The sequence below is a fragment of the Euprymna scolopes genome, chromosome 43 (genome assembly GCF_053919585.1).
Source record: "Euprymna scolopes isolate OS-2025 chromosome 43, ASM5391958v1, whole genome shotgun sequence".
Taxonomy (NCBI): domain Eukaryota; kingdom Metazoa; phylum Mollusca; class Cephalopoda; order Sepiida; family Sepiolidae; genus Euprymna; species Euprymna scolopes.
Window position 1 is genome coordinate 7,076,812 of NC_136524.1, and position 26,245 is coordinate 7,103,056.

The following is a 26,245-nucleotide window of genomic DNA, read 5'->3' on the forward strand; positions in this document are numbered from 1 at the left end:
GCAAAATAATTCCTATCACAAGCGGGGAGGGGCATAGATTGGAGTTCAGTCGAGCATTTGTCATGAAAATAACGATAGTGCAGAGACAGGCTCGCAACGTCTCTTCTGTGAACTGTTTTCTCTCTCTATTTATTGTGAATTAATCTTCTTGATATGGAGGAGACATTTTGGTGGTTATAACGAAAATAGCCTTGATGGATGCGTCAGCATTCCACTGCAAGTGCGCCGTAGGCAATAAACCAATCCCTCTTACAGAAAGAGGAAGTAATGCTTGTTATAATAGGCCCATGAGATCAAACAGAATCATAACTCCATTCTTATATAAACCTCAGTGTCAGAATGTGTTGAAATAATTTCATTGGTTTATATTATATTTACTATTCCACTAAATTCTGGGCCTTTAGTACTATAGACAAGAATAAAAATAATAATAATAATAATATAGATAACAAAAAGTTATCAAATATATACATATAATCAGAGGTTATTGTTTTCCAGGGTGTGGTGTTTTATCGTAAAACGGAAGACAGACCAAAACCTCTTTACTAGGCTTTACCGAACTAATTTCACAGCCAATAATAAACGCAAGAGCAAATAGCAGGTAGCAGCAGTAAACGCAAGAATTGTTAGTAACGAAATGTTGAAGAAGAAAAATGCTCAGCCCTTTTAAAAAGGAAAAGGAACGTGTGCAAAATCACGCGCCATAGAAACTTTTACTTTAACGGAAATATAACACAGGGATTAAGTAACCAATGAAGTTTAACAAGGTTAATTTAAGAGTGCTCAATACTGAAGTGGAGCATTCATTTTTACATAAGCAGTAATATGTTGCTACACAGTCATGACACACGCATACAAATACTATTCTTTAGTCTTCCATCACCTCTACCTCTTCCTTTCCCATTCATTCCTATATCTCAACACAGACTCAAATCTGCACCCTATTGGGTCTTATTTACATACAACCAAATCTTATTTTTCACAACATTTGACGGAACCTTTTAATATTAAATCCCTGCGATGAGGAAGACTTAATATTTTCATTGCAAACTTTACTTTTGTATAAGCTCTATCGCCTGAAGAGGTTGTGGGAGCCTTTCCTAGTCTCACACAAAAACACGCATTCACATTTCAAGCCATATTTCTTGTCATATACATACACGCACACAAACATATGCACACATGTACACACAAGTAGATATATTCACGTTCGCATACATACACTCATGTTCACGTGTATACACACACACACTAATGTACGCACATGTACGCACAAGGAAATCCACACATGTGCAAAAGACCACCGGAAACAATTATAAAAGCAAGAGCAATAAGCAGCATCTTCCCTTTTCGGACCAGCTCTCGAGCTGAGAGGTTCGATGAACCAGCCGCCACCCTTTTGGGAGGCGCGCGCTCGCGCACGTCACGTCCCGTGCTACTATGTATGGGGCACAAGCTAACACACAGTATGTACACTTTATACATTTTCTATCGCCATGGCCTGGATTGACTTTTTTTCATTCTCTCTCTATACTACAATAGACTTTCCTTCTCACCAGTAAACAGTGAGAGACACACGTCAAACTAAACACGTGTAGTACCCTTTTCTTTCATGTGTTTCTTCACGAAATAAATTCCTGTTTGTTTAATTCAATTTAACACGTAGTTCATCTCTTTCTCAATTCAATTCATTAGTCCTAATTTACACCACCTCAACAAGGTCTCTAGTCACTGGTAACTAGATGGCTGAAACATGTTCATAACTGTGTAGCAACATATAACTGCTTATGTAAAAACAAATAAAGAGTGTATATATATATATATATATATATATATATATATATATATATATATATATATATATATATATATATTTGGTAAGGTGATTCATAAATTAGTATTTTTACTATAACATTAAAATACACTCTGCTCTGTAGAAAATTGCTCTAACCCCCTTTATATATATATATATATATATTACCAAAGGCAATATAACTTACTCTTCTACCTACGTAAGTTTTTTTTTGGGGGGGGGGGGGGTTAACCTATTTTAAATCGTTTATTTTTTATAATACCAAAAACTAGATTATTTAAAAGAAAAAACAAAAACAATATGACGCTATTTTTCTTAATACATTTTATGTTTTTTATGGTGTAACGTGGAAGTTCCTTTAATAATAAATAAAGAGGCTCTCCAAAAGAACAAATAAAAAAACACTAGTCCATTTCACACGACGTGACTCAATTCAACATAAGGTTTGTGTTTTGTTTGTTTATCTTTACGCCACGAAAAAAAAACTGGTTGATAAATATCAAGTACACAAATAAAAGGTTTGAAAGCAAAGCACTTTAATTTAATAATTTTTCTAAAAATATTTAAGATATTTTATAAAGAATTTGATTAGAAATAAACGTCGCTATTTTTTTTTTTTTTCAAATGACTTTAGCGAAGTGCGGGACAGTCATTTACTGCGAGTCTGACTTATCATTTAAAAGTTTTCAAGATGGCCGAGAAGGACAAGAAAGTTGTGTCAGTTCCTAAAACAGCTACAGAATTACAGCGGATGAAGTTAGAAAAGTTAATGAAAGACCCTGTAAGTAATGTTTAAGTATATTATTGTTTCAAAAATTAACTTTTGGGTATTTAACAGAGAAGACAACAACGAAGAAAAGGGCCAAAAATTCAAACACATAACAAATAAATGTTACCGAAGGCAAGCTAAATTATTCTTCTACATAGTTTTGTGTATTTTAAACGTTTATTCGGAATCGTTATTAAACGGAATTTCAAACGTTTATTTAGTTCGAACGACAAGTAGTGTCGGTACTAATGCAGAGAGTGGTCCGCGCTATTTTTAAATCGTATGTCCACGTTTAATTAAAGTTTTATGGTGTTTTTGTTTTTTATTCAATTGTAAGGTTAAAGTACAAAATAGGTACAAAACACCCTCCCCTCCCCATGTGAAGAATGGCTTTTTAAATAATAACGTTATTTCAGCACGGATCACTCTCTGCTAGAGTACCGTACTTTCGAATGGATAAGTTAAACGGACAATCAAGATGTCTGACGAAAGCATGCTGTCTTCAGAGTGTCGATAATGGTTCAAAAAGTGGAAAAATTAAGAAAATATTGATAGAAATCCACCATATAAGGTTTACTGTGACACTTATATGGTAGATTTCCATAAAAATTCGTAAGGAAGTATGAAAATAAATTTTTAAGAGTTCAAACTGAAATAATTAAAGAAAAATCTATAAAGAAGAATGACCACAAAGTAAGGTATCAATTTAATACAACATAATTTGGTGCTAGTGCAGAGAGTGATCCTATTTTTTAAATCATATTTCCAAGTTTCATTAAAGTTTTATGTTTTTTTTTTATTCAATTGTAAGGTTGAAGTATAGAATAGGTACAAAACACCCTCCTCTCCCCATGTTAAGAATGGCTTCTTTTTTTTTTTAAAATAATAACGTTATTATTTACGTCCGGCACCGGCAGTCCGGCACTCTCTGCACTTATTACCTGGCTTTTTAAATAATAACGTTATTATTTCAGCACGGATCAATAAGTGCATGGGGTGTATCAGAATTTTTGTAGGAATTTTTGAAACCCCTAACACGAAACTGCGAATAAAATATAAAAATCTCGTAATTTCTCTGTTAAAAGTGGGTTGTTTGTTTTCTTTATGGATTATACTTCCAAAATAAACTATTGAAATCGTTTTAAAAGTAATAGAAATATTTTTTTTTTTTAACAGTAATGAATTTTCCGAACTCAATATTTTTCAATTTTTAAACTTTAAAAATCTATCAAAATTTTTCTATTGATTCTATTTTTACGATATTTTCAGGGACAATGTTAAATTTTATGTTCTTTCCAATAAACCGAATATAATATTTTAGACAAACGTTTTTTTTTTTTAAATTCACCCCCCCCCATTTTCAAGTGTCTATTAAAAAGTAAATAATTAATTTCCTCACCGAAAAGTAAATAATTAATTTACACAAATTGAAGAGAAAAGGTCAATAAATAATATATTCAAATTTAAAACAAAAAAAAAAAACGTAGTGTTTTTTAGAATTTTACCTGTAAAGTTTGAAATTTAAAACCTTTTTTTTAAAACAACGTTATTTGTTTTTTTTTTTTTTTTAATGGAACCTTGGTCCTTGCTCCTTTAATTGAAAAAAAATTAGGGCTTGAATTACATTTTTCGAGGATTTATAAGCTTGGAAAGACAGGGTTCGAATAATTCACGCCTCCCATATTGAAATGTCTATTAAAAAGTAAATAATTAATTTATGTACCAAAGTCTTATATATCACAAATTGAAGAGAAAAGGTCAATAATATATTCAAATTTAAAACAAAAAAAAGTACTGTTTTTTAGAAATTTACCTGTAAAGTCCGAAGTTTAAAACCTTTTTTTTTAAAAAAAAAAAACCGTTTTTTTTTTTTTTGTTTGTTTTTTTTATGAAACCTTGGTCCTTGCTCCTTTAATTGAAAAAAAAATTAGGGCTTGAATTACATTTTTCGAGGAGTTATAAGCTTGGAAAGATGGGGTGGAATTATTCACTATTTTCATGAAATTTCTGACACACCTAGTGCATGAGTACCAAAAAACATATAAAACTTTAATTAAACTTGGAAATACGATTTTAAAAAATAGTGCGGATCAGTAAGTGCATTAGCACCAAATAAACTTTTAAAAAATAATTTTTTTCTACTAATATGAGAGATAAGTCTGTTATCGACAATCATCCGCCGAAAAGATAAGAAAACGTGAAAAAGAATTAATTTTACGGGAGTGAGAAAACCCCATTCAGGTCCGTCAATAATCGGATGTAAATCGCTTCAAAAACTTTCTTTTAATTAAATGAGTAATCCGGCATATTCCTCGAAACAAGATTGGCAAAATACTCAATGAAAATGCACTCAGGGACCATTCGAAACCTTGCCTTTAAGAAGTTGTAAGCGGGTCTGCTGCAAAAAAATATAGCATCAGATATTGTCGCTGACAAGAATTACTGTTCGAAAATCATGCAGTGTTTATCGATATATTTTAAAAAGAAAAATTGCAGCATGCTCGCTGTTGAACATGGTATGTTTGGGAAAATGAGTTCAAACAAACAAATTATACAAAATACTGTTAGAAACCCACCAAATATATGTCCGCCTATGTCACGGTAACATATATTGAGCGAGTTTCTAACAGTATTTTGTATAATTTTATTGTTTAAACTCATTTTCCCAAACTTAACATGTGCAACAGCAAGCATGCTGCCATTTGCATTTTTCAAATACATTGGTAAGTAATGTATGTTTTTGGAGCCGAATAAACACGTTACGTTAAATAAAAACACTAAAAAATTATCCAGTTAGAAAAGTAACTTATCTTGCCTTTGACATAACATATTTGTTTTGTTTTTTTGACAACTTTTTTGAATCTATGTGTATAGTAAACAAACCCATTTAAAACAATATAATCACATATTTAATAATTAATTATTAATAATTGTAATACAGGAATTTCTCTGGTGTTGAAGAATTAAGCACATTTTTTTCGGCAATATAATGTACTGGATTCGTCATTATTATGACGTTTAATTTTGCTATAATTTTTTTCATAATTTTGAAACTGTAAAAAAAAAATTCATATTTTGAACATTTTTTATGTGTATTTATGAACAGAATGTCTACTTGTAAACAGAACAATTCATAAAATATTTTGTTTTTAAAGTATCATTCTTCAAATAAATAAATTCAATTATTAATAATTAATAAATGTGATTATATTGTTTTAAATTTTAAAAAAAAGTCCTGTATATTGTTTAAAATTTATTATTATTTAAAGAAAAAAGTTCTGTTTATATTACGTAGTTCTTATTTAAAACTGTTTACATAGTAACATACCAGTGATTAGGGAAATTTAGTTCCTTTTATGTGATATAGGGTTAGAGAGTATTTTGCCAATCTTGTCTCGAGGAATATGCCGGATTGCTATTAAATGTGGATTTGCTTAGAATTTTCAAGCCACTTTAAATGACTTACTAGACTGTTTAAAGCTTATAGAGTTTTGTATACATAGGTCATAAAGTAATGTTTTATTTTCTTCAGTCTTCCAACTATATGCAAAAATCAAATAAAATGGAAGAGTTGTTTACGAGTAAACCAAAATGTATTCTGAGGAATTTCATTTTATAAACGTTATGGTTAAATTCAAGATTAGTCCCTCTGACAAACGATTTTTGCGGGCCTGTCAGCGAGGAGTATCAGAAGGCGCCATTGAAAACTTGAACAAACATCTGATTATATTAGACTGTCTCTGTTTCGAAGCTTATAATCAATATGAAAATGTAATTTCAAACTCTAATTTTTTTTCAATAAAAATGAGGAAAGAGCAAATTTTAAAATAATGAAAGGTTTAATCGAAAAAAGTGCAATATTTTTTTTCATTGGTTTTCTTAAAAAAAGATTTCACAAAATTCAACAAATTTTAACTGATACCAAAATCTATTAAATATATATAAATGCCAAAAAATCACTTACCTGTAAAAAAAAAAAAAACCAAGCAATGGGTGCTTCAATTCTTCATTTATAAGAATTGTCCATATTTATATTTTATATTCCATGTATTTTTTAAATAAAAGGATTTTTAAAGCAAGGGTCCAGAAAATCGCATTTTCGTAACTCGTTTTGCGCCATTAGCTTAAAGCGGTGCTACTGCTAATTTGCAACTTATTAAATACGGATTCGTCAAAGTGACATAATTAATGTCTCTTTTTTATTGCGTGCTGTTAACCAAAATTAGTGTTTTGGGGCCTCTGTAGTTAAAAAAAAAAAAAAAAAAATGCACACATTCACTTATAAGTTTTTGCCATTAAACAAAAGATCCAGTTGACCGATTTTAATTCTTTTAATGAAATACACGAATTTTTGATTATTATATTTTCTTTCTACTTTATCGAGTGAATTTTTTTTTTTTAAATATCTAAAAAAAAAAAAAAAATAGAAAAAAAGAAAAAGAAAACATTGAATGAAATAGAAAAAATTCTCGTCAGTGTCCAGTATTTACTTGATGATATAAGCATAACATGAGCTTTCATTAAGGAAAAGAAAAAAAATCAACATGGTTTTAAAAATAAAAAGGTTTTGAACTTTATAGGTAAATTTCCAAAAAACACTTTTTTTTATTATTTTGTTTTAAATTAGAATATTTTATTTATTGATCTTTTATCTTCAATTTATGATATATAAAACTTTGGTGAGTAAATTGATTTAAATTTTAATAGACATTTCAAAATGGGGGGAGGTAAAATAAACCGTTTGTCTAAAATATTATGTTCAGTTTATTGGAAAGAACATAAAATTTCACATTGACCCTGAAAATATAAAAATTGAACCAATAGAAAAATTTTGATAGATTTTTAAAGTTTAAAAATTGAAAAAAATTTCACTCGTAAAATTCAATTGATTTCATGTAAAAAAAAATGGCTGGTTGAACGTGCACCGGCAATTTGTAAATACTGTTTTTTAAAAAATAAAAAATGATATTTCTATTATTTTTTAAACAACTTTAATAGTTTATTTTGGAAGTATATTCTTTACAGAAAATAAACAACCCACTTTAAAAAGAGAAATAACAAATTTTTTATATTTTATTCACAGTTTTCTGTTAGGTGTCAAAAATTCCCCCAAAAATTTTGATACACCTACCTGTCAGCTGATGAGATTCTGAAAAATCCCTTCAGTTTTTATTACTGTTTTTTTCTTTGTTGTTTTTTTTTTTTTTTTTTTTTTTTTTTTTATTTATTGTTTTTGTTTGTTTTGTTTTTTTTCTTGTCTGTTTTGGTTATTTGTTTTTGTTTTGCTTCTGTTTTGGATTTTTTGTGCTTGTAGTCAACAGGTCGATTGTTTAAATATGCCGTTTTAAGCGAAAATACATACTTAATTGTTATGCCGAAAATAGTAATATATCCAAAAATTACAAAAAATTCATCAAGTAGAAAGCTATTTATAGTTAAAAGTAATTTTTATGGAAAACTGGGTAAAATCGCATTTTTCTTAGACATTATAAAGTAGAAAGCGTGAGTCTTCACACAAGTGGCATAACTCTGGCGAATATTTTCGGTTACTTATTCATGTCGGCAATATTTGCTGATTATAGTGAAAGACTTTTTTTTATTTAAAACACGATAGCAGTTGTTCTGCTCTATGAATTTTCCTAATTTTTGGATATATTACTATTTTCGACCCAACAATTAAGTATGTAGTATTGTTTTTGCTTAAAACGACATATTCAAAAAATTGATTTGTTGACTTTATCTTAACAAGCACCGTTTTTTTGTTTTTTAATTACAAAATGAAAATGAGGTGAACTTTATTCAAACAAAAACAATTTTTTGTAAACTACTGTTAAATTTTTATTTTTTTTATTTGCTTATTTAATAAATACAAGTTGAAAAAAAATCGGTACTTTCTTTTTTTTTTATACTTGTGAGTTCCAAACTATGCTTTGATAAACCACAGCTATTTACACAAGTCTTATGGAAGGTAGCTGGAGTCTTTGCAAAGTTAAATTCAGGACTATGAGAGGGACTAGTGAACATTGTTTCATCTATACATTTTTATTATAAAAGTTAAAATAAAGATGTCTTTTACATAGACTACTTTTTAAAATATATTTTTGTTGGTTTTATTTCAAATATTTTACTAGTAAAAATAAAAATATAGTTTTTATTTTATAAAAACAAAATCTCATTTTGGTATTGGACAGAAATACTTTTACAAATGTAAACAACCTGCAATATAACAACAGGTTAGTTTTTTTTTGTCTCCACAGATCAGCTGACAGGAATCGTTTGTCAACAACGGAAGTGCACTAATCTAGAATTCAACCAACGTTAATTTCAGTACTTTACATTATTGCGCTTTTTATTTAATTAAATATTCGTTTAATAACCATAAAAATGTAAGTTAGATAAAAGTGAGAAACACAAAATGATCAAACAATTCTATTTGTACAAAGATCATATATACTGTGTTAAATTTGTGAAAATTGTTTTCTTTATTGCAAATTAGTATTAATGAAAATAAGTGTAATGTTTCCTGAATGTATATACCCCCTAACCCTAACTCCCGACCAGTCCGAGAAGCAGCAAAATTCCCCCTTCATTGTTGAGATTTCTAGATGCTGAACAGCAACCTTCTACTCTAATAAGTTTCTTCTTTTGAACTGCTAGACTTTGGAATTCCCTCCCTGTTTCCTGCTTCCCTGACTGTATTAACAAGCAGAATTTTAAATGTAATGCAAACAGACATCTCACATCTCAATTGCTGATATAGTCCCAATTTTTAACCCTTTAATCTAAGTGGCAAAACTCCTTGTTTGGAGTGAAAAGGAGTTTTAAAAAAAGTAAAATAATTTTACCTGGAAAAATCCACTGTAAATTTTGTGGATCTTGTACTTTGCTTGTTTGTAGTTTGTCATCAACAAAAAAAAAAAGATGTTTTATGTCATTAAGCTACCATTTATCTTTTATGATGTCATCCATTTTCTAGTGTGTGAATTTTATTTGAAAACAAGTTATTAAAATATGATGCATATGAAGAAAGCTCAAATCATTTTTTTTTCTTGTCCAAAAGTTTCCCTATATATTAAAAAACAAGCATAAAGAAAAAATCTGTATGATGTATGTACCTGTGACAAAATATCATATTCCAAAATCATATACATTGATCAAATAGTATTTTTAAATAAGAAAATAAATTTTTAGGCATAACAGAAGATTTTAAATATTTTAAAAACAATCTAAAAAAAAAACAGTAGACATAATTCATAAATTCATAGAATTCATAAATCAACATAAATCTTACATGTTTGAATGGTTAAATCAACAATTAAAACTTGCAAGATTTATGTTGATTTATGAATTCCATTAATTGATTAAAAAGGATTTTTGTCTTCATAAAAATAAAACTACTTGATCAATTTACATAATTTTTTAAATGGGATATTTTTGTTTCGTCATGGATCCATACATCAGATTTTTATTTTGTTTTGTAATATAAGGGGAATTTTCTACAAAAACCTAGTTATCTGTTCAAGATAAAGTACTCGGATTGAATAATAGATACAATCATTGGACGCTTTTGTAAAATTTTAGGCTGTAAAAGTGGTTATAAGTAGGTACATGCAAACTGAATGCAGATGCTCAAAATGTATAAATATTTTGACCCCTCCCTTCGCTTAAAAATTTACCAAAAATAAAAAAATAAAAATTAACCAATTTTAATAAAATTTTCAGTATTTATCAAATAATGATCACGGAACATAATGAACACATTATTTTTACTTAAATCTTAGTGGAAATGTATTATTTTGTTTAAACAAAAAATACCTTTACTACATTTATGGTTTTTAAGTAGTAAAAAAAGTTGCATGAATTTATTTTTACTTTTTTTATGAAAGTAAAGCATTGTAAATTGTAACAAGTGAAAGAAAAAAAAATTTTTACAGGAACATCAAGTGCCTAAGGTTTTATACTAGGGGTAGGCTATAGAAACAAAATTTTTCAAATAAATGCCAAAAGTGGCTTATTACCTTCATTTATATGTAAATAGATGGGAACAAGTGATTTTTTTCAAAACGGGTCAAAATTGGAGGGTCGCTGGCCCCAAACGTTATTTGACCGCGTCAACGCGTGAAAATGGCCCAAATTTCGCCCCCGAACACACTTAATCATTTATTGAAAGCCACAGGGTGCATTTTTTGACTATAAATGCATTTGTATCATTAAATCTAACATTCCCATTGGCTATCCGACAAGTATAGGGCTTTTTAGGGTATCTCAGAGTCCAAAATGGGTCAAAATTACCCCAAAATTAGCCAAAAATGGTCGGAAATCACGGATTTTCCAAAATGCACCTCCCAAGCCACACAGGGTGCAATTTTTGACCATAAATGGCTCTATATCATTAAATCTAACATTCTCACTGGCTATCCCACCTATATAGGGCTTTTCAAGGTATCTTAAGAGTCCAAAATGGGTCAAATTTACCCAAAAATGAACGAAAATCACGGATAATCCCCAAAATGCAGGTATTATATCTCATTGGGCTCCTATAAACACTCCTGTATGGCTTTTTACAGTTGGAAGACTGAAATAACCACCCTGTTATCTTATCCATTTGTATTTAGGGTATTTAGAGATCTTTGGGGGATGTAAAAAGGGTCAAAACAATCCAAAAATGACAAAATTACGCTTTACGGTACATAACATATGAATCATTAGTTCATTCATCAATGATACTTTTTAGAAATATCGTAACTTTACTACATCAACTTCTCAGAAAGTAATTAATTGTAAATTGAACATTGAATGTCAATAAAATGCTGTCCAAGAAGAGTCTGAATTCATATTGTTCTCATAGTTACCCCAAAATTGATGAAAATGGCCCTCGATTCGCTATTTCTCGATTTGTAACCAATATATTGAATAACTTGATAAAAGGTATGAGTAATTAGCAAAGGAATTATTTTGTTATTTCACCAGTTCGCAGATTGTAAGTGACATGTGTTTGGGTGGCGATCTCGGTACATGGGACAGTGCTACGGCTTGTACCCGATCTGTTTAATGAGTAGTTCAAATTGTTTGAGGTATCATGCTCTGGCAATTGGTCACTTATATCCTCCACTTCAAATTGATCATCGTCCAAATCCAAACGATTGTGCAGTTCTTGCTCTGCCAGAAACCGTTCATGTTCCATATCGACGTGGAAAGTGTCAATGAGCCATTTGCGAGAGAGAGACTTTTGATCGACAAAGAATCTTCGTTCATGTACATCAAATTCATCAGGATTCACATCTTTTGAAAGTATATTGAGAAGGACATGGTGCTCTCATTTCCATTTAATCATATTCACACGTCTGGAACCCTTTGCTTTGTAGACATCTTTGTCGTAAATTTTTAGCGATCGATCAAGTTTATGTTTTATCCCAGGTATTGTAACATAACGAACATCACTTCCAAAGGCTTTCTGCCACAATTGTAGTAATCGCAAGGAGAACTGGTGAATATGATTTTTCTGTGTCGTGGTACCATATTTGGCAGCATGATGTTGCACAGCTTGAACACATTCAGCCTCAGTTGGAAGAGAATCAAGCAGAAGATAAGTCCAATCGTCGTAATTATAATCTTCGTCAATCTGCCCTGCTATACCAGCCATGTTCATTGCATTTTACTAACTGAAAAAGAAAGCAAAGTTCAATCAAATTCACAATTAATGCAATGCAATGTTATCGTGTCTATTTAAAGATGCCATTGCATTGTTACAGAAAGAAAACATTTCCTTATTTGGTAATTTTCCATCTATAACTCAAATAAAGCCCCTTTTTGACAACCTATGTTGATTCTTAGGGACTTTTTGACTCTCTTTGGCTAAATCGGCCATATTTAGCCCCTTTTAAAGGTCCTTATACCCCTCATTAACAGTGCAAAAGTTAGGAGAGTGCCTGCTTCAAGCATTTCCCAACAGTTTCTGCCATGTAGAGGTGTCTTTGGGCCCATGGGAGGTGCATTTTGGAAAATCCGTGATTTCCGACCATTTTTGGCTAATTTTGGGGTAATTTTGACCCATTTTGGACTCTGAGATACCCTAAAAAGCCCTATGCTTGTGGGATAGCCAATGGGAATGTTAGATTTAATGATACAAATGCATTTATAGTCAAAAAATGCACCCTGTGGCTTTCAATAAATGATTAAGTGTGTTCGGGGGCGAAATTTGGGCCATTTTCACGCGTTGACGCGGTCAAATCACATTTGGGGCCAGCAACCCTCCAATTTTGACCCGTTTTGAACAAAATCACTTGTTCCCATTTATTTACATATAAATGAAGGTAATAAGCCACTTTTGGCATTTATTTGAAAAATTTTGTTTCTATAGCCTACCCCTATTTATACAGGGGTTTATCAGGACAACCTGCCATGAGAATACTTTTTTCTATAAGTAAACCCTTACTAAATATTCAAAATCACATAGTATTCGCAGCCCAAATGGCTTTGGCTATAGTAACAGCAATTAGCTGGATACTCCACCAAACCAGATGAATTCTTGTCCTTGAATCTAGTAATTTCAAGCAACCACAAGAAAGAAATACTATAACACAGTTAATTGGTCAATTATTGAGAAAAAAATTGTTTGCTACTTTACTAGCTCAGGGCCCTACGGACAAATTTATCTTTAGTTGACCTTTGACAACTAAATATTTTCGTTTACTAGCCAAATAGAAAAGTTACTAGCCAAACCTACATGATTTTAAGTGTAATTCTAAATATACAACAAATTTTATGTTGATACTTTTTTAACCAGCCTTCGTTAAAAAAAGAGTATATTGTTCTATTAAACTTTTATTGTTTAAATAATTTAACTTTATTCGTTTTATTAAAAAAAATGTTGAAAAGATATTTTTCACTCAGTAGTGAGCCTTGGGAGATTGTCAGTGAAAGAAATGCAATCGCCAAAAGATAAGCATTTCATTATTTCTAGTCCACACTTTGAAAAATCACTTGCAAATGCGACTGTTTCACTCGCAATGTAAAGCCCTGTAGCTGAACATTTGAGAAGTAAAAGAGAATTTAATGGAACACTCAAATATCTATATACATATCTATATATCTCATGTAGAGATCAAGTGTTAGCCCACAGGAAAGGTCCTTTGATTTCTGAGAACTTCGACTGAAGTAAAATGAAACCAAACAAAGTTAAGCAACATTGAGCCTGGTCATTACTAAAATGGGTGACCAATTTGGGAAGTCCAAGTGCTGTATGTAGGAGGACGTCGACACCTCCCTGCAAAAAGTTACAAAAACCTAACGCCGTCATCTCCTCTAACAGGGATATACATGCGACTGGGGACCACTTGTGAATTTCATACTCCCATGAAACTTCCTCCTTCGGAGGAAGCCGGTTAAACCATGGATAGGGTTGGTGCTGACTGCACACACAAACAAATAATCACTGCAACAAGCGTTCCCTTTTATAATCATTTAGTAAAACATAAGAAAAAATATTTACATCATTTTTTTTTTATTTTCTTTACAGAACAAGGAAATCTTAATACCTGAAGGTTCAAGAGAGTGGAACCCGAAATTACCTCCAGAGTTTATCAGGAATGTATGGGGTGAGTACCAGTACTGTAGTCTGGATTAGAAAATCTAGGAAAGTGACTTTAAGAGTCATAATCTACAAAAATTATCAACCTCAGATTTTAAAAAATGTGGTATATCATAACTGGTCTGTGACAACAGCATATTCTTTTCATTGTTTTTACTCTCTAGCATATATCCGACACAGTTAGACCCAATCAACTGAGGACCACATCACTCTATATAAAAAAATATATAAGATATCAATGGATATATACTTGAGAGTCAAAACAAGGAAAAGAATATGCTGTTGTCATAGCCCTAATGATGACACATGTGCTTCCTTGATATTAAGTATTGACCATCTTTTAAATTAAATTTTTGTTATTTTTACTCTAATAGTTTCTTTTTTATTTCTACTTTCTGTTTAATAGAAGTCTTGCTGGCGTTATACTAAAGAAAAATCCCTTTTGGATTAATACTTAAAATTTGAGTTTAATTTTAAAAATCTACATTAAAAATAAACTAGTCTTTATTTTGAAACAATTTTTTTCTTAATGGTTTTATTTTTAATAATAAAATATGCATAATCAAAATATATTTCACTTAGTCTTTAATTTAAAAAAAATTTTATTTTACTTTTTTTTATTAATTTTCAAAGTAAAGACATTTTGCTATGTAAACTTTTTAAATATATTTATTATATAAAATAAACTATAATATAAATCTCACCTGTCTGTTTAAATGTACGTATGTTTGTATGTCTGCCTCAAACTTTCAACAGAGGTAACATTATACATTTTGGATATTCATCTTGGTTTATTTTTAATCAGTATAGTTGTAACGTTATCAGCTTTGAATGCTACCGTTTTTGCTTTAGGTTTTGATTCTAGCTGATGGTACCAAAATACTTTTCTTTTTTTTTTTTTTTTTTTTTTTTTTTTTTTTTTTTACTTTTGAAATCATGACTTTAATAATATATATGAAATCTGGACAAATTAGAATATCATATTTAAGTGTATTTTATGACCAGGCAAAAATGCCGCTCACACACGCACACTAGCACTATATAAAGGAGGGGTGATGACTAAAATTATTTTCAATATAGTCATTAGTAGATAGTAATAAAATGTGTAGTCATAAAATGTGTAGTAACTAGCTGGGGTACCCGGCGTTGCCCAGTTGTTTGGGTGTGTGTGTAGTCGGGGGGGGGGGGGGTAAAGTAAAGAATAACCGAAGTAATAACACTGTTCAAATATAATAAAAACGATGTTAAACTTCTTTAAAAAATCGTCCAAACCAAAACTAAAAAAAAGACAGCGAACAAACGTAAACCTTCTTTAAAAAAGAAATTGGAAAAACAAAAAGCATAAAATGATGGACGTGTTCGGAAAAACAAAAAACAGCGAAAAGCGAAAAAAAAAAAAAAAATGGCATAAATAACTCTTCGATTCAATTAACTCCATGGTGCGTTTCGCCCAGTCCATTCCAGTTTTTTAATCAACTACAAAACAAAATAAAGCGAAAAAAAAAAAAAAAAAAAAAAGAACATGGCATGAATAACCCTCCGATTCAGTTAACTCCATAGTGCGTTTCACGAAGTAGAATTAAAATTCCATTCCAGATTTTAAGCAATTACGAAGTAAAGAAAACCCAAACCGGTGTTCCTTTGTAACTGTCTCTTGTGGACGATCCCGCAACAGTGTTAAGTGGTGGCAGGCAAAGGAGGAATTTATTAGAGAGAAAAGATTTTACCACTTCCATTGATCTTAACCGATTTTTACAGTGAACTCTCAGCAGATAAAATATAGGAATCTACGATTATTGAGGAAGTATTAGGTAATAGGCCTATAACACACCTCAGATAATGTGCTGCATTTTGTGTTATTACATTTGCATGAAATGTCTTGATTTTTAATCCTATTAAGGTCAAAATCAGAGGGGAAAAAAGGAGTTCGTTTTATATATATAGTAATAAAATATATAGTAATATATATGTAGTTATAATATCTAGAAATAAAGTAATGCCACACATGCGCATATCTAGTAATATCATAATAAATAGTGATATTTACATATAGAAATAAAATAGGTTTATGACTCTTAAAATTTGTTCTAGAATTATCCACAAGGTCCTGTGATGCAGGTTACATTGATCGAAGTATTGTGAAAAGGACGCTCAAGATGAGAGCAGTAATCTGAAGAATCCAAATAATTTGAATTACCAATCCTCATCTCAAAAATTGAAAGAAGTTTTAAGAGAAATGTTACACACACACTTTTTAACCGCTTCAATTTTGTTTTATATGGCCGTAGGCAATGTTGAGTAGCTTTGCTAGTGTGTGTGTGTGTGTGTGTATATATATATATGAGAGACAGAGGTGCCAGTATTGAGACAGAAGACAAAGGTGGGTTTGTTTTTGTTTTTTTTTTATAATAAATTTTACATTTTTAATCAAAACTTTTACGTGGTGTGTGATCAGTTCAGTATGTGCAAGTCTAAAAGGAACTGCTTTGGTAAATACTTTTTTTTTTTTTTTTAAAGCTTTATTATTTATATGACCTTTTTGTTTTAATTTTGTGTTCTTTAAACATTCACAAAATATATATGTATGCAGTGAATAAGAAAATGAAATTCTTCAGTTTCGAAAGATTTCTCCTTCGGTGATTGAGGACACAAGATACTACAGTTTGATCACAGCCTGAGACAGAATAGACCAGTTAAAAAATACTGCTTTAAATTTGAATTCTTGCTCGAAATTACTTGTGAACTGACAGTTTGAAGGCTTCAAAATCACTGTCAGAAAATGTTTACAGCATAGCATTGTAATAAAATTTGTGTTTTTAAGCCTAAAAAAATGTTACTATGTAACTATTGTTTCCCTCATTTCAAATTCAATTAGATTTTAACTTTAAGCAAAATATGAAATATAGAATTTCATGAAGTCCATTTGAGTATTCACACTTGACATATGCCTAACTTAATTGATAATTTAAAAAAAAAAAAAAGGCATAAATATTTTTATAACTAATTATAAAACGCTGAATATCGAATGCAGCAGCAAATCCTGGGAACATGTTTACCAGAAAGAACAGTTGGAAATAAGTCATACACCATCTATTATGACTATCCAATTCGTAGTAGGTACCCGCAGCAGCCTGAAAAATGAGTTGAATTTGTAAAAAATGGTCAACTTTAGGTTATGTTCACCAGCCTGTATTTCATTTGTTTGAATTTGTTTTTGGATAAAATATATATTAAATGAAAGAGCAAATTTCCCTCTTTCATATGGTGTTTATTTTGTATTTGTTGAATAAAAATTCAAGTTTACTGATTTATTTTAATAGCACCAACAAAAGTGATAACATTTTGACATGGAACGCTAGCTGCTAATTTTTAAAAAATCAAGAAAATCATACCTCTTATTTAAAACTCTCACGAATTTTTGCCATTCAACCAATAAAAAAAACTATAAATAGCATCAAATTAAGCAAAGAATGATCTTTATTTACATATAAAAATTACAACAAATATAAAAAAAAATATGCCAAATTCTTTTAAAAAAATTTTCTGATTTAATTTGCTTCTAGTGAATTAACTATTCATAATAACCATGGCAAACGTGATATTAAATTAAAGTTTATTCAATTTCCTATAAAATGGTGCTAAGAAATTGTACCTAGCTTTATTCGCGAAAATGCGCAAGGCGAAAGAAAATTGACACCTCAGGAGTCTTTTGGACAAAATTGCATGAACCGTGAAAATGTGCGAGTCAATGAATGAAAATTGTTTGACTTCGGTATTTCACCAAATAGTTAACTATACTGCTTCAATTTCAATATAAGCGATAAGAAACCATTTCTGTACATTAATTTGTAAAAATTACGTTTGAATATTTTAAATATTCAGAAGTATTTTGCAACATTTAGTTAGCACATGTTCAGCTTTTTAACGTAAACAAATAAGCGATATTTTGGATTTTTTCAAAAATTAAATTAATATTGTATCATTTTAGGGGGGAAATAAACAGTATTTATAATAAACCATTTATAAAACTAGTGATTTAATTTTAAAACGTTTGAGCATCTAAATATTCGTTTATTCGGCATTCTAAACCAGTTTCCTGAAAGTAAACAAACTTGGCAAACGAGCGTAAAAAATGCTAGACAAGAAGCAAATTGAACGGCACGTTTCTAGCATTTTGTATTTATTTGAAAATGATTTGGTGCATGGTAGATATTTAATTCAAGGCATGCGACTGCATAAAATTAAATTGTCGTCCATAGATGAAAGTATGGTGGTTGCACTTAGCGAAACCGCGCTATTTTTAAATAGTATTTTTAAGTTAAATTAAAGTTTTACGATAACTTTTATATTAAATGTTAAGAGTGGCTTTCTAAATGTTATTTCAGCACAGTTCGCTAAGTGCATAAGTACCGAAAGTACAGACTAGGCTAAATTAAAAAACAACAACAAAAAAAAACACCCTCTCTTCCACATGTTAGTTCGCTTCATAAGTACTGTTTTCTTTTATTGTTTTAACATTTATTTTTTATTTTTGTATAATTTAAATTGTTAGCTGAAAATACGGTGCTTCTACACTTTATTGCCGAAATTGGAGACACCATTTTATTTCACGCACCTGCTGTCCAAATCCAGGGGAGACTATGGCCGAAGCATGAAATAAATAACAAAAAAAATTAAACTGGAGAACGATTGCAGTTAAAACAAAAAAATAAATAACTAAACAACCCACTTCCCCGTTAAAAATTGGAAATTGGAGACACCATTTTATTTCACGCACCTGCTGTCCAAATTTAGGGGAGAACATTATATTAAACTGTGGCTGAAGCATGAAATAAAATAACAAAAAAATTAAACTTCCGGAAAGAACTATGAAAAAAGTAAATAATAAAAGTGAAAGAGAGCATATATCCGTAATTGTTTAATTGGAAATGTTTCGATTTAATTAATGAGAACGGGAAAGTTTTTCATGGAACATTTTTTTTTATTAAAAACATAAAATGAAATGACATATTCATAATGGTTTAAACTGGGCGAGCGCCTTTTTTTTTCTTTCTTTTTTTTTCGAGCAATAAATAATTTTAAACATTTTTTTGAATTAAAGCAACTTTGAAACATACACAACAAATTAATTTAAATGATTGTTTTTTCTTTTAAAAAAAAAAAGACACACACAGTTAAGAGTGGTTTTCTAAATAATAGTTTGTTTCATAAATACTATTGTTTTAATATATTTTATTCTTGTATCGTTTATTAAATTGTTAGGTGAAAGTACAGACTAGTTAACTCCCCCCCCCCTCACATGTTTCCTAAATAATAGCTCACTTCATAAGTTTCATTGTTTTAATTTATTTTATTCTAGACAGAAAAATTAAATTAGCACAATGAAAACAACTTTCATGTTGAAGACGCGGTATTATTTTACTTTAAGGCCCGTCTCATGTCCGTATATAACAAAATGTGTTTTTTTGTAGATTTCGGTGTGCTAAAAACGAATCTGAAAACCGTTTCCATTGCAAAAAATAGTTTTCATGATATGAAGAAATTACTTTTTCGAAAAGTGGGTGATCACTTTTCCATCTAAATTTAACTTAAAATGAGTACCCACTTTCTGGGCACCTTAGAGGGGGGAGTGCATTTTTTTTTTGTGATTATTGGCTAAAAAGTTTTTTGTTTGATTTCTTTTGCATGGTATTAACTCCTGAACTCTGGGACTATTTTCCATTTTACAGCCCAGCCTTCGTTTACGCTACGTGCGAGCATAAACGAAGGCTGTTGAATGTGCACTCGTGTACCAAACTGCCTTGTCACAGTGTAGTATTGGCAAAAAATTAAAATTAGACAAAAAACAAGTACTTTTCCAAAAATTAAACCGTTATGAAATTTGATTTTCTTAATCAGGCCGAGAAAATAAATGTTTCTATGAAGGAATATAATAGCAACCGGTACACCAAAGATGTCATCAAGTGTGTCATTGAATTGATAGGGCAAGCAGAAGTATCTGGCAAGAATTGTGAAAAGATAATTGATATTGTAGCAAGACACATCTTTCACACAGCTATAGATTCAAAAGACCTGCCATCAGAGCGATCATCTCTAAGGTATGCTGGCAAAGGGCATGTCCTTGCCAAACAAAGCGAAACAGATGAAGAAAGTGCTCTAGTTGATCAGGCAGAGTTTGGAAACTACAGCTTTAGCAAACAAGGACAGTTTGTGGCAGTATATTATGACGATGACTTTTATTTAGGTCAAGTAATTTCTGTCACAAGTAGTGAAGAAGGACAAGTGAAATTTCTGGAAAAGTGTAAGGTGAAAATAAATGCCTTTAGATGGGCAAGGTCAGAAGTAGAGAAAATCTCTTCTCTGTATGTGTTTGATTGAGGATTTGAGGTAACCACCTCAAACGGACGAATGTGGTCAGTTCCAAGCGAAGAGTTCAACAGAATCACAAGGAAATATCAATTGTATAGAGAACTCTATTGTTAACATGCAGCTTCCTTTTGTATTGAATGTAAATTGGTGTTGAACAGGTACGTTTGCTTATATACGATACTTCGCCATGATAAACAGTGAATTATTGCGATTTTTAAGTTTATTTTAGAACTACAAGGTGTATAGAGCTGAAATTTAGGCATGACATTCTACAATATGTATTGATTATGCATGCAAAATTTCACATCTGTATCTTTAATAGTTTTTGTGATTTTGAAGTTTGTATACGTTTCAAACATTTGGTACTTTATTTCCGCCATTGAAATTGAAGATATCAATATTTTTATCAACTTATAATGAAAAAACTTGCAGCTGGAATTGTTTGAAAAAAAATAGGCATAATAACCACTATGCATATTTAATTTTCTTTAATTCAGTTTTATATGCTGGTACTTCAAAAAGTGCCCACCAGTGCAATTTTGCGATTATAAATATTGCAATGTTCACTTTTCACATCTCAAAAATGAAGGCTGAAATTGAATTAGATATGATTATACTTTTATTTCCTATTGTCTTCTAATACTAAGAGTGATGAAAGCATCTTTCGTGACGTTTTTACCGGTTACTTTTTTTGTCAGTTGCTTTCAAATTTGCCATGTCATAATGTAAACATGTTCATGCTATGTTTGTAAATATGAAAATGATCATAACTTGGAGACTAAACAAGATATCTTCATGATTTTTGTTTTATTTTTCTTGTATTTATGTGTATTTTTATATGAGAGGATCAAATTTAGCCATAGGCGATTTTAAAATTTTGGCTGCCAGTACCTATTCGTAGAGTTATGTATCAAGAAAACAGGACCATAAAACCTGACATAGTGAAATTGGACAAGAAAGAGGAAGTAGTAACCTTAGAAGTTAGTGTTCCTTAAATGATGATGGGTTAAACAGAGTTAAAGGAAAAAAAGATAACAAAATACCAACGTCTTATGTATGATATGAAAAGAAATTGGAATCTTAGGAAGATTTCTATCATTCCAATTATTTTAGGAACAACTTGACTCATTAAAAAAATTTCAAAAACTACCTGGAAAATATACCTGGTAAACCAAGTGCAAGAGAGATCCAAAATATTGCACTTAAACAGACAGCCAGACTATTAAAAAATCTCTTGGTTGGAATATTTGAATTAGCAGGTGAATGTTTGGCATTCATTAGGATGCCCCATTCCCAACTGATAAGAAAATAAAAAAATAAGCTTATTAAATATTGATTGATTTTCCCTTTTTTTTTTTTCTCTAGGTTCAAGTGCTGGAGCCGGGAGTGGAGACTTTCATGTATATCGTGGTGTACGTCGACGTGAATATGCAAGGCAAAAGTTTATTGCTGAACAAGGTGAAAAGGTAAAAATTTATTGTGTTATTTTAGTTTTTTTTCTTTATTTCTTTGCACATTTATAAAAATGATAGATAACTTCTATTATATACATTTTTTTAAAAAATACGATTTTTTCGCAATTTTAACACTAAATTGTATCCATTATAAGGCTGATATTGATCTCAATCATTCGAATCGAGTTGTCTCCATATTTATATATCATGGCTGATATAAATCCTATATCTTGCTTTGTCATAAAATTTCATTTTACGTGATTTTTTAAATGACATCTTCATTCCGTGATGAGTACAGACGTTATAAAGATTTTTCTGTATTTTTTTTTTTTTTTTTTTTTAATCAAGTGTAATTCTAAGTAAGCAACAGATTGTGGTGCGTCAGAAGCAAAATTTAATTTGTCAGTTTAAATACTATATGAGCCTGACTTTAAATACTATATGATTAACTTGGATTGGGAAACTGATGTCCCTATAACATTTTGTGCTTTATAAAGAAGCTCCTATTAAAAAAAAATATTTAAATAGATTTAGTTATGCACAACCAGCATTCATCCTAAATTGGTTTAATTGGCTTTCTCCAAAGGAGAAAGTTTCTAGGAGATATCAAATTCACAAGCCGTCCCCAGTCACATGTACATCCCAGTTAGAAGAAATAACAATGTTAGGTTTTTGTTACTTGTTGCAGGAAGGTGTCAACATCCTTTCGTATGGTATTCCCAAATGGTCATTCGTCTGGTATTGACCAGACTCAATGTTGCTTAACTTTGGTGATCTAATGAGAACCAGTGTGTCAACATGATTTTGAATAATTTTTTTTTTTTTTTTTTTTTTTTTTTAACTGATAAAATCAAATTTTATGAGGAAGCGAGGATCGAGTGTTTCACTCCGCCATATTTAATAAATGGAAGATTTTTTAGTTCTCTCTCTCTCTCTGCAAGAACTTAGATACCATAGATACCAGGGTCAGAAATTGGGATTCTTTTTTTCTTTTTTTCTTTTTTTTTTTTTTTTACTCACATTCACCTCTAACAAGGCATGTAAGGGGCTACTATTTGAGACCATGCCTAGGAAAGATGAACAAGATGTTGGTTTACATTACATTTAAACTTCAGCATATCAGTACAATGAGGGAAGCGGATAGCAGGAAGAGAATTCCAAAGTCTGGCTGTTCAAGGGAAGAAACTGTTAGAGTAGAAGCTTTCTGGCATTTAGGGACCTCAACAGTGAAGGGGTAAGATTTTATTGCTAAGCGGGTTTGTCTGTTATGTACATCGAGTGGGCACAAGTGCAACCAGTTCATTAAATCACATTCCATTAAAATATTTGTAAAACAGGTACAGGAATGCAACATTGCGGTGATGGGACAGGGGTTGGAGCTTAGTTGACAAAGTGGGACCTATTAAATTGACAACTCTCTTTTTTGGACCTTATCCAAGATGGAGAGACTATTGGTAGATGCAGCAGGTCAGATGTGGCAACAATACTCCATGCATGGGCGATTGGTGGTCTTGTGGAGGTACAGAATATTCTTAGTTTTCTAGCTCGGTAGAGGGAACCCACCTTCTTTGCAATGTCCTCAATATATTTGTTCCAGTTCATATTGCTGATGAATGTTAAGCTGAGGAGTTTGAAGTAAGAATTCTCGGGTAGGGTGTTATTTGTCATATGTACCTGTGGTTGGAGAGTTGTCTTGTAATTGTAAAAGGAGAGCAAAAACTAGAACTGCACAGATCTAAACTCCCACCGCAAAATTAATAGGGTCATTACAGGAATGGTCTAACCTCTGTTGATTTTGGGGGCCTAGGATAAAAAATAACTAGACATATTAAAGAGAGACAACTCAATTTGAACTACCAACATAGAAATATAGATCAAAATCAACATTCTAATGGGTACAAATTATTATTAATCACTAAAAAAATTATTTTCTATATAAAAAATAATACTTGATCAATTTACGTAATTTTTGGGATATGATATTTTCGTTCTGGCAAAGATTTTTCTTGACTTCGACAGAATTTGATAGGGTTATAAATTGTTTCAATTTGGAATGAGAGCTCTCATTTACAAATTTTATATAAAAATGGTACTTCTACTTTTCAATCTGTTTTTAGACCAAATAATCCCATTCACAATGCCTGTTTGGAATGTCAAACAGAGCTGTAGGGATGGTTTTATGTGAATTACATAAGATAATCTATTCTATATATAAAAGTGAGAATTTGTGTGTGTGTGAGGACACTTCTCAACATATATTCTCAACTAATTTTTGATCTACAGGCTTGAAATTTGATATGTAGGATATTCAGGTATGTGGAAAATTTTTAATCAGTTTTCATCTGGAAAAAAGGGCTGCTAGGGAGTAAAAGTTGAAAAAATAGGTATGTGGGCATTGTCAGATTTTTATCTGTTTGTCGACTGTTTCACGAATGCACATGCATGAATCACTCACATGACAGATTCATTATGTTTTTTTAAAAAAGTAGGTTTGAAAACACTTTTTAAATATCGTTTCAAGCTGGTCTAATAGTCATCATACTTGGCTCACTGTTTTTAGATTTTGGTTTTGATCTCAGCTCAAGTATTTTTTTTTTTTTATGAAAAGTGAACTGTTTAGAAAAGACATAATACTCGTGTGTGCATATCTCAATTCGTTTCCATTTTTTTTTTTTTTTTTTAGTAAAAGTGAACTGTTTAGAAAAGACATAATACTCGTGTGTGCATATCTCAATTCGTTTCCATTTTTTTTTTTTTTTTTTTTTTACAAAAAGTGAACTGTTTAGAAAAGACATAATACTCGTGTGTGCATATCTCAATTCGTTTCCATTTTTTTTTTTTTTACGAAAACTGAACTGTTTAGAAAAGACATAATACTCGTGTGTGCATATCTCAATTCGTTTCCATTTTTTTTTTTTTTTTTTTTTTTACAAAAAGTGAACTGTTTAGAAAAGACAATACTTGTGTGTGCATATCTCAATTCGTTTCCATTTTTTTTTTTTTTTTTTTTTTTTACAAAAAGTGAACTGTTTAGAAAAGACATAATACTCGTGTGTGCATATCTCAATTCGTTTCCATTTTTTTTTTTTTTTTACGAAAAGTGAACTGTTTAGAAAAGACATAATACTCGTGTGTGCATATCTCAATTCGTTTCCATTTTTTTTTTTTTTACGAAAACTGAACTGTTTAGAAAAGACATAATACTCGTGTGTGCATATCTCAATTCGTTTCCATTTTTTTTTTTTTTTTTTTTACAAAAAGTGAACTGTTTAGAAAAGACAATACTTGTGTGTGCATATCTCAATTCGTTTCCATTTTTTTTTTTTTTTTTTTACGAAAAGTGAACTGTTTAGAAAAGACACAATACTCGTGTGTGCATATCTCAATTCGTTTCCATTTTTTTTTTTTTTACGAAAAGTGAACTGTTTAGAAAAGACAATACTCGTGTGTGCATATCTCAATACGTTTCCATTTTTTTTTTTTTTTTTTTTTTTTTTTTTTTTTCTTAAGAATTTAACGGAATGAACCAGACAACACCAGGTACATCTAGCATGGTATATAAAAGTAATTAGCCTTCATCTAGAACTACAAAATACATTTGAAATATAATTTTTCATTGCTCAAGAATGTCTTTTTTTTTAATGTTTTCCAGGAATCCCAAGATGAAGCGTATCACAATAAGGTGTTGACGAATCAAAAGTTAGCAGAAGAGCGTACAAGCAAAAAACGAGCAAAAAGGTATGAATCGATGTTTCATAATTTCACACGCGGTAACGCTGAGAATGAGGTAGTTTGCTTGAAACATTGTGTATGTAATCCGTTATACAAAGAAGTTGTCTGTGTGTATGTCCAGTTGAAAATTTAAAAAAAACACATAAAACAAACAACCACAAAGTTTCATCAGCATTACCATGAATGAATAAATATTGATTTAAGAAAAAAAAAAAATGAAATTATTCTTTTGGGAGGTCAACTGAACCAAGTTTCCTGGTGAACGTCAACCATTTCCAATGTTATTTGTTATAAGAAAGAGAGGTGATGACTTGTATTATTATTTTCAATAGATTAAGATGAGAGGGGGGGGTAGACAAATTGAGAAATAGAAGTTTTAATAAAAATTTAAATTTAAGATCAGGAGTAAAGGTCAAGCCCAGAAGCTTGTCAAAACTTGAGGCCTCCTCAAAACAAGAGCCATTCATTTAAATTAATGCCAGATGTGGATCAGAGCGTTGATGATGTAAAGATAAAAG

At 30.6% G+C, this 26,245-nt stretch overlaps 2 protein-coding genes across 2 annotated transcripts in view; one reads left to right on the top strand and one right to left on the bottom strand.

The window, feature by feature from the left end:
- LOC145268442 (voltage-gated hydrogen channel 1-like) overlaps positions 1–9,532 on the bottom strand; it is a 65,172-nt gene extending 55,640 nt beyond the window's left edge. Inside the window, exon 1 of the mRNA XM_080124004.1 lies at positions 9,428–9,532. Coding sequence (XP_079980130.1) covers positions 9,428–9,487 — 60 coding nt within the window. The 5' untranslated portion in view covers positions 9,488–9,532. The remainder of the gene's footprint in view (positions 1–9,427) is intronic.
- The window catches only part of LOC145268444 (PRKR-interacting protein 1 homolog), a 28,785-nt gene continuing 4,987 nt past the window's right edge, over positions 2,448–26,245 (top strand). The window contains exons 1-4 of the mRNA XM_080124007.1: positions 2,448–2,594; positions 14,101–14,179; positions 21,907–22,007; positions 25,648–25,733. Of these exons, the coding sequence (XP_079980133.1) occupies positions 2,505–2,594; positions 14,101–14,179; positions 21,907–22,007; positions 25,648–25,733 (356 nt within the window). The 5' untranslated portion in view covers positions 2,448–2,504. The remainder of the gene's footprint in view (positions 2,595–14,100; positions 14,180–21,906; positions 22,008–25,647; positions 25,734–26,245) is intronic.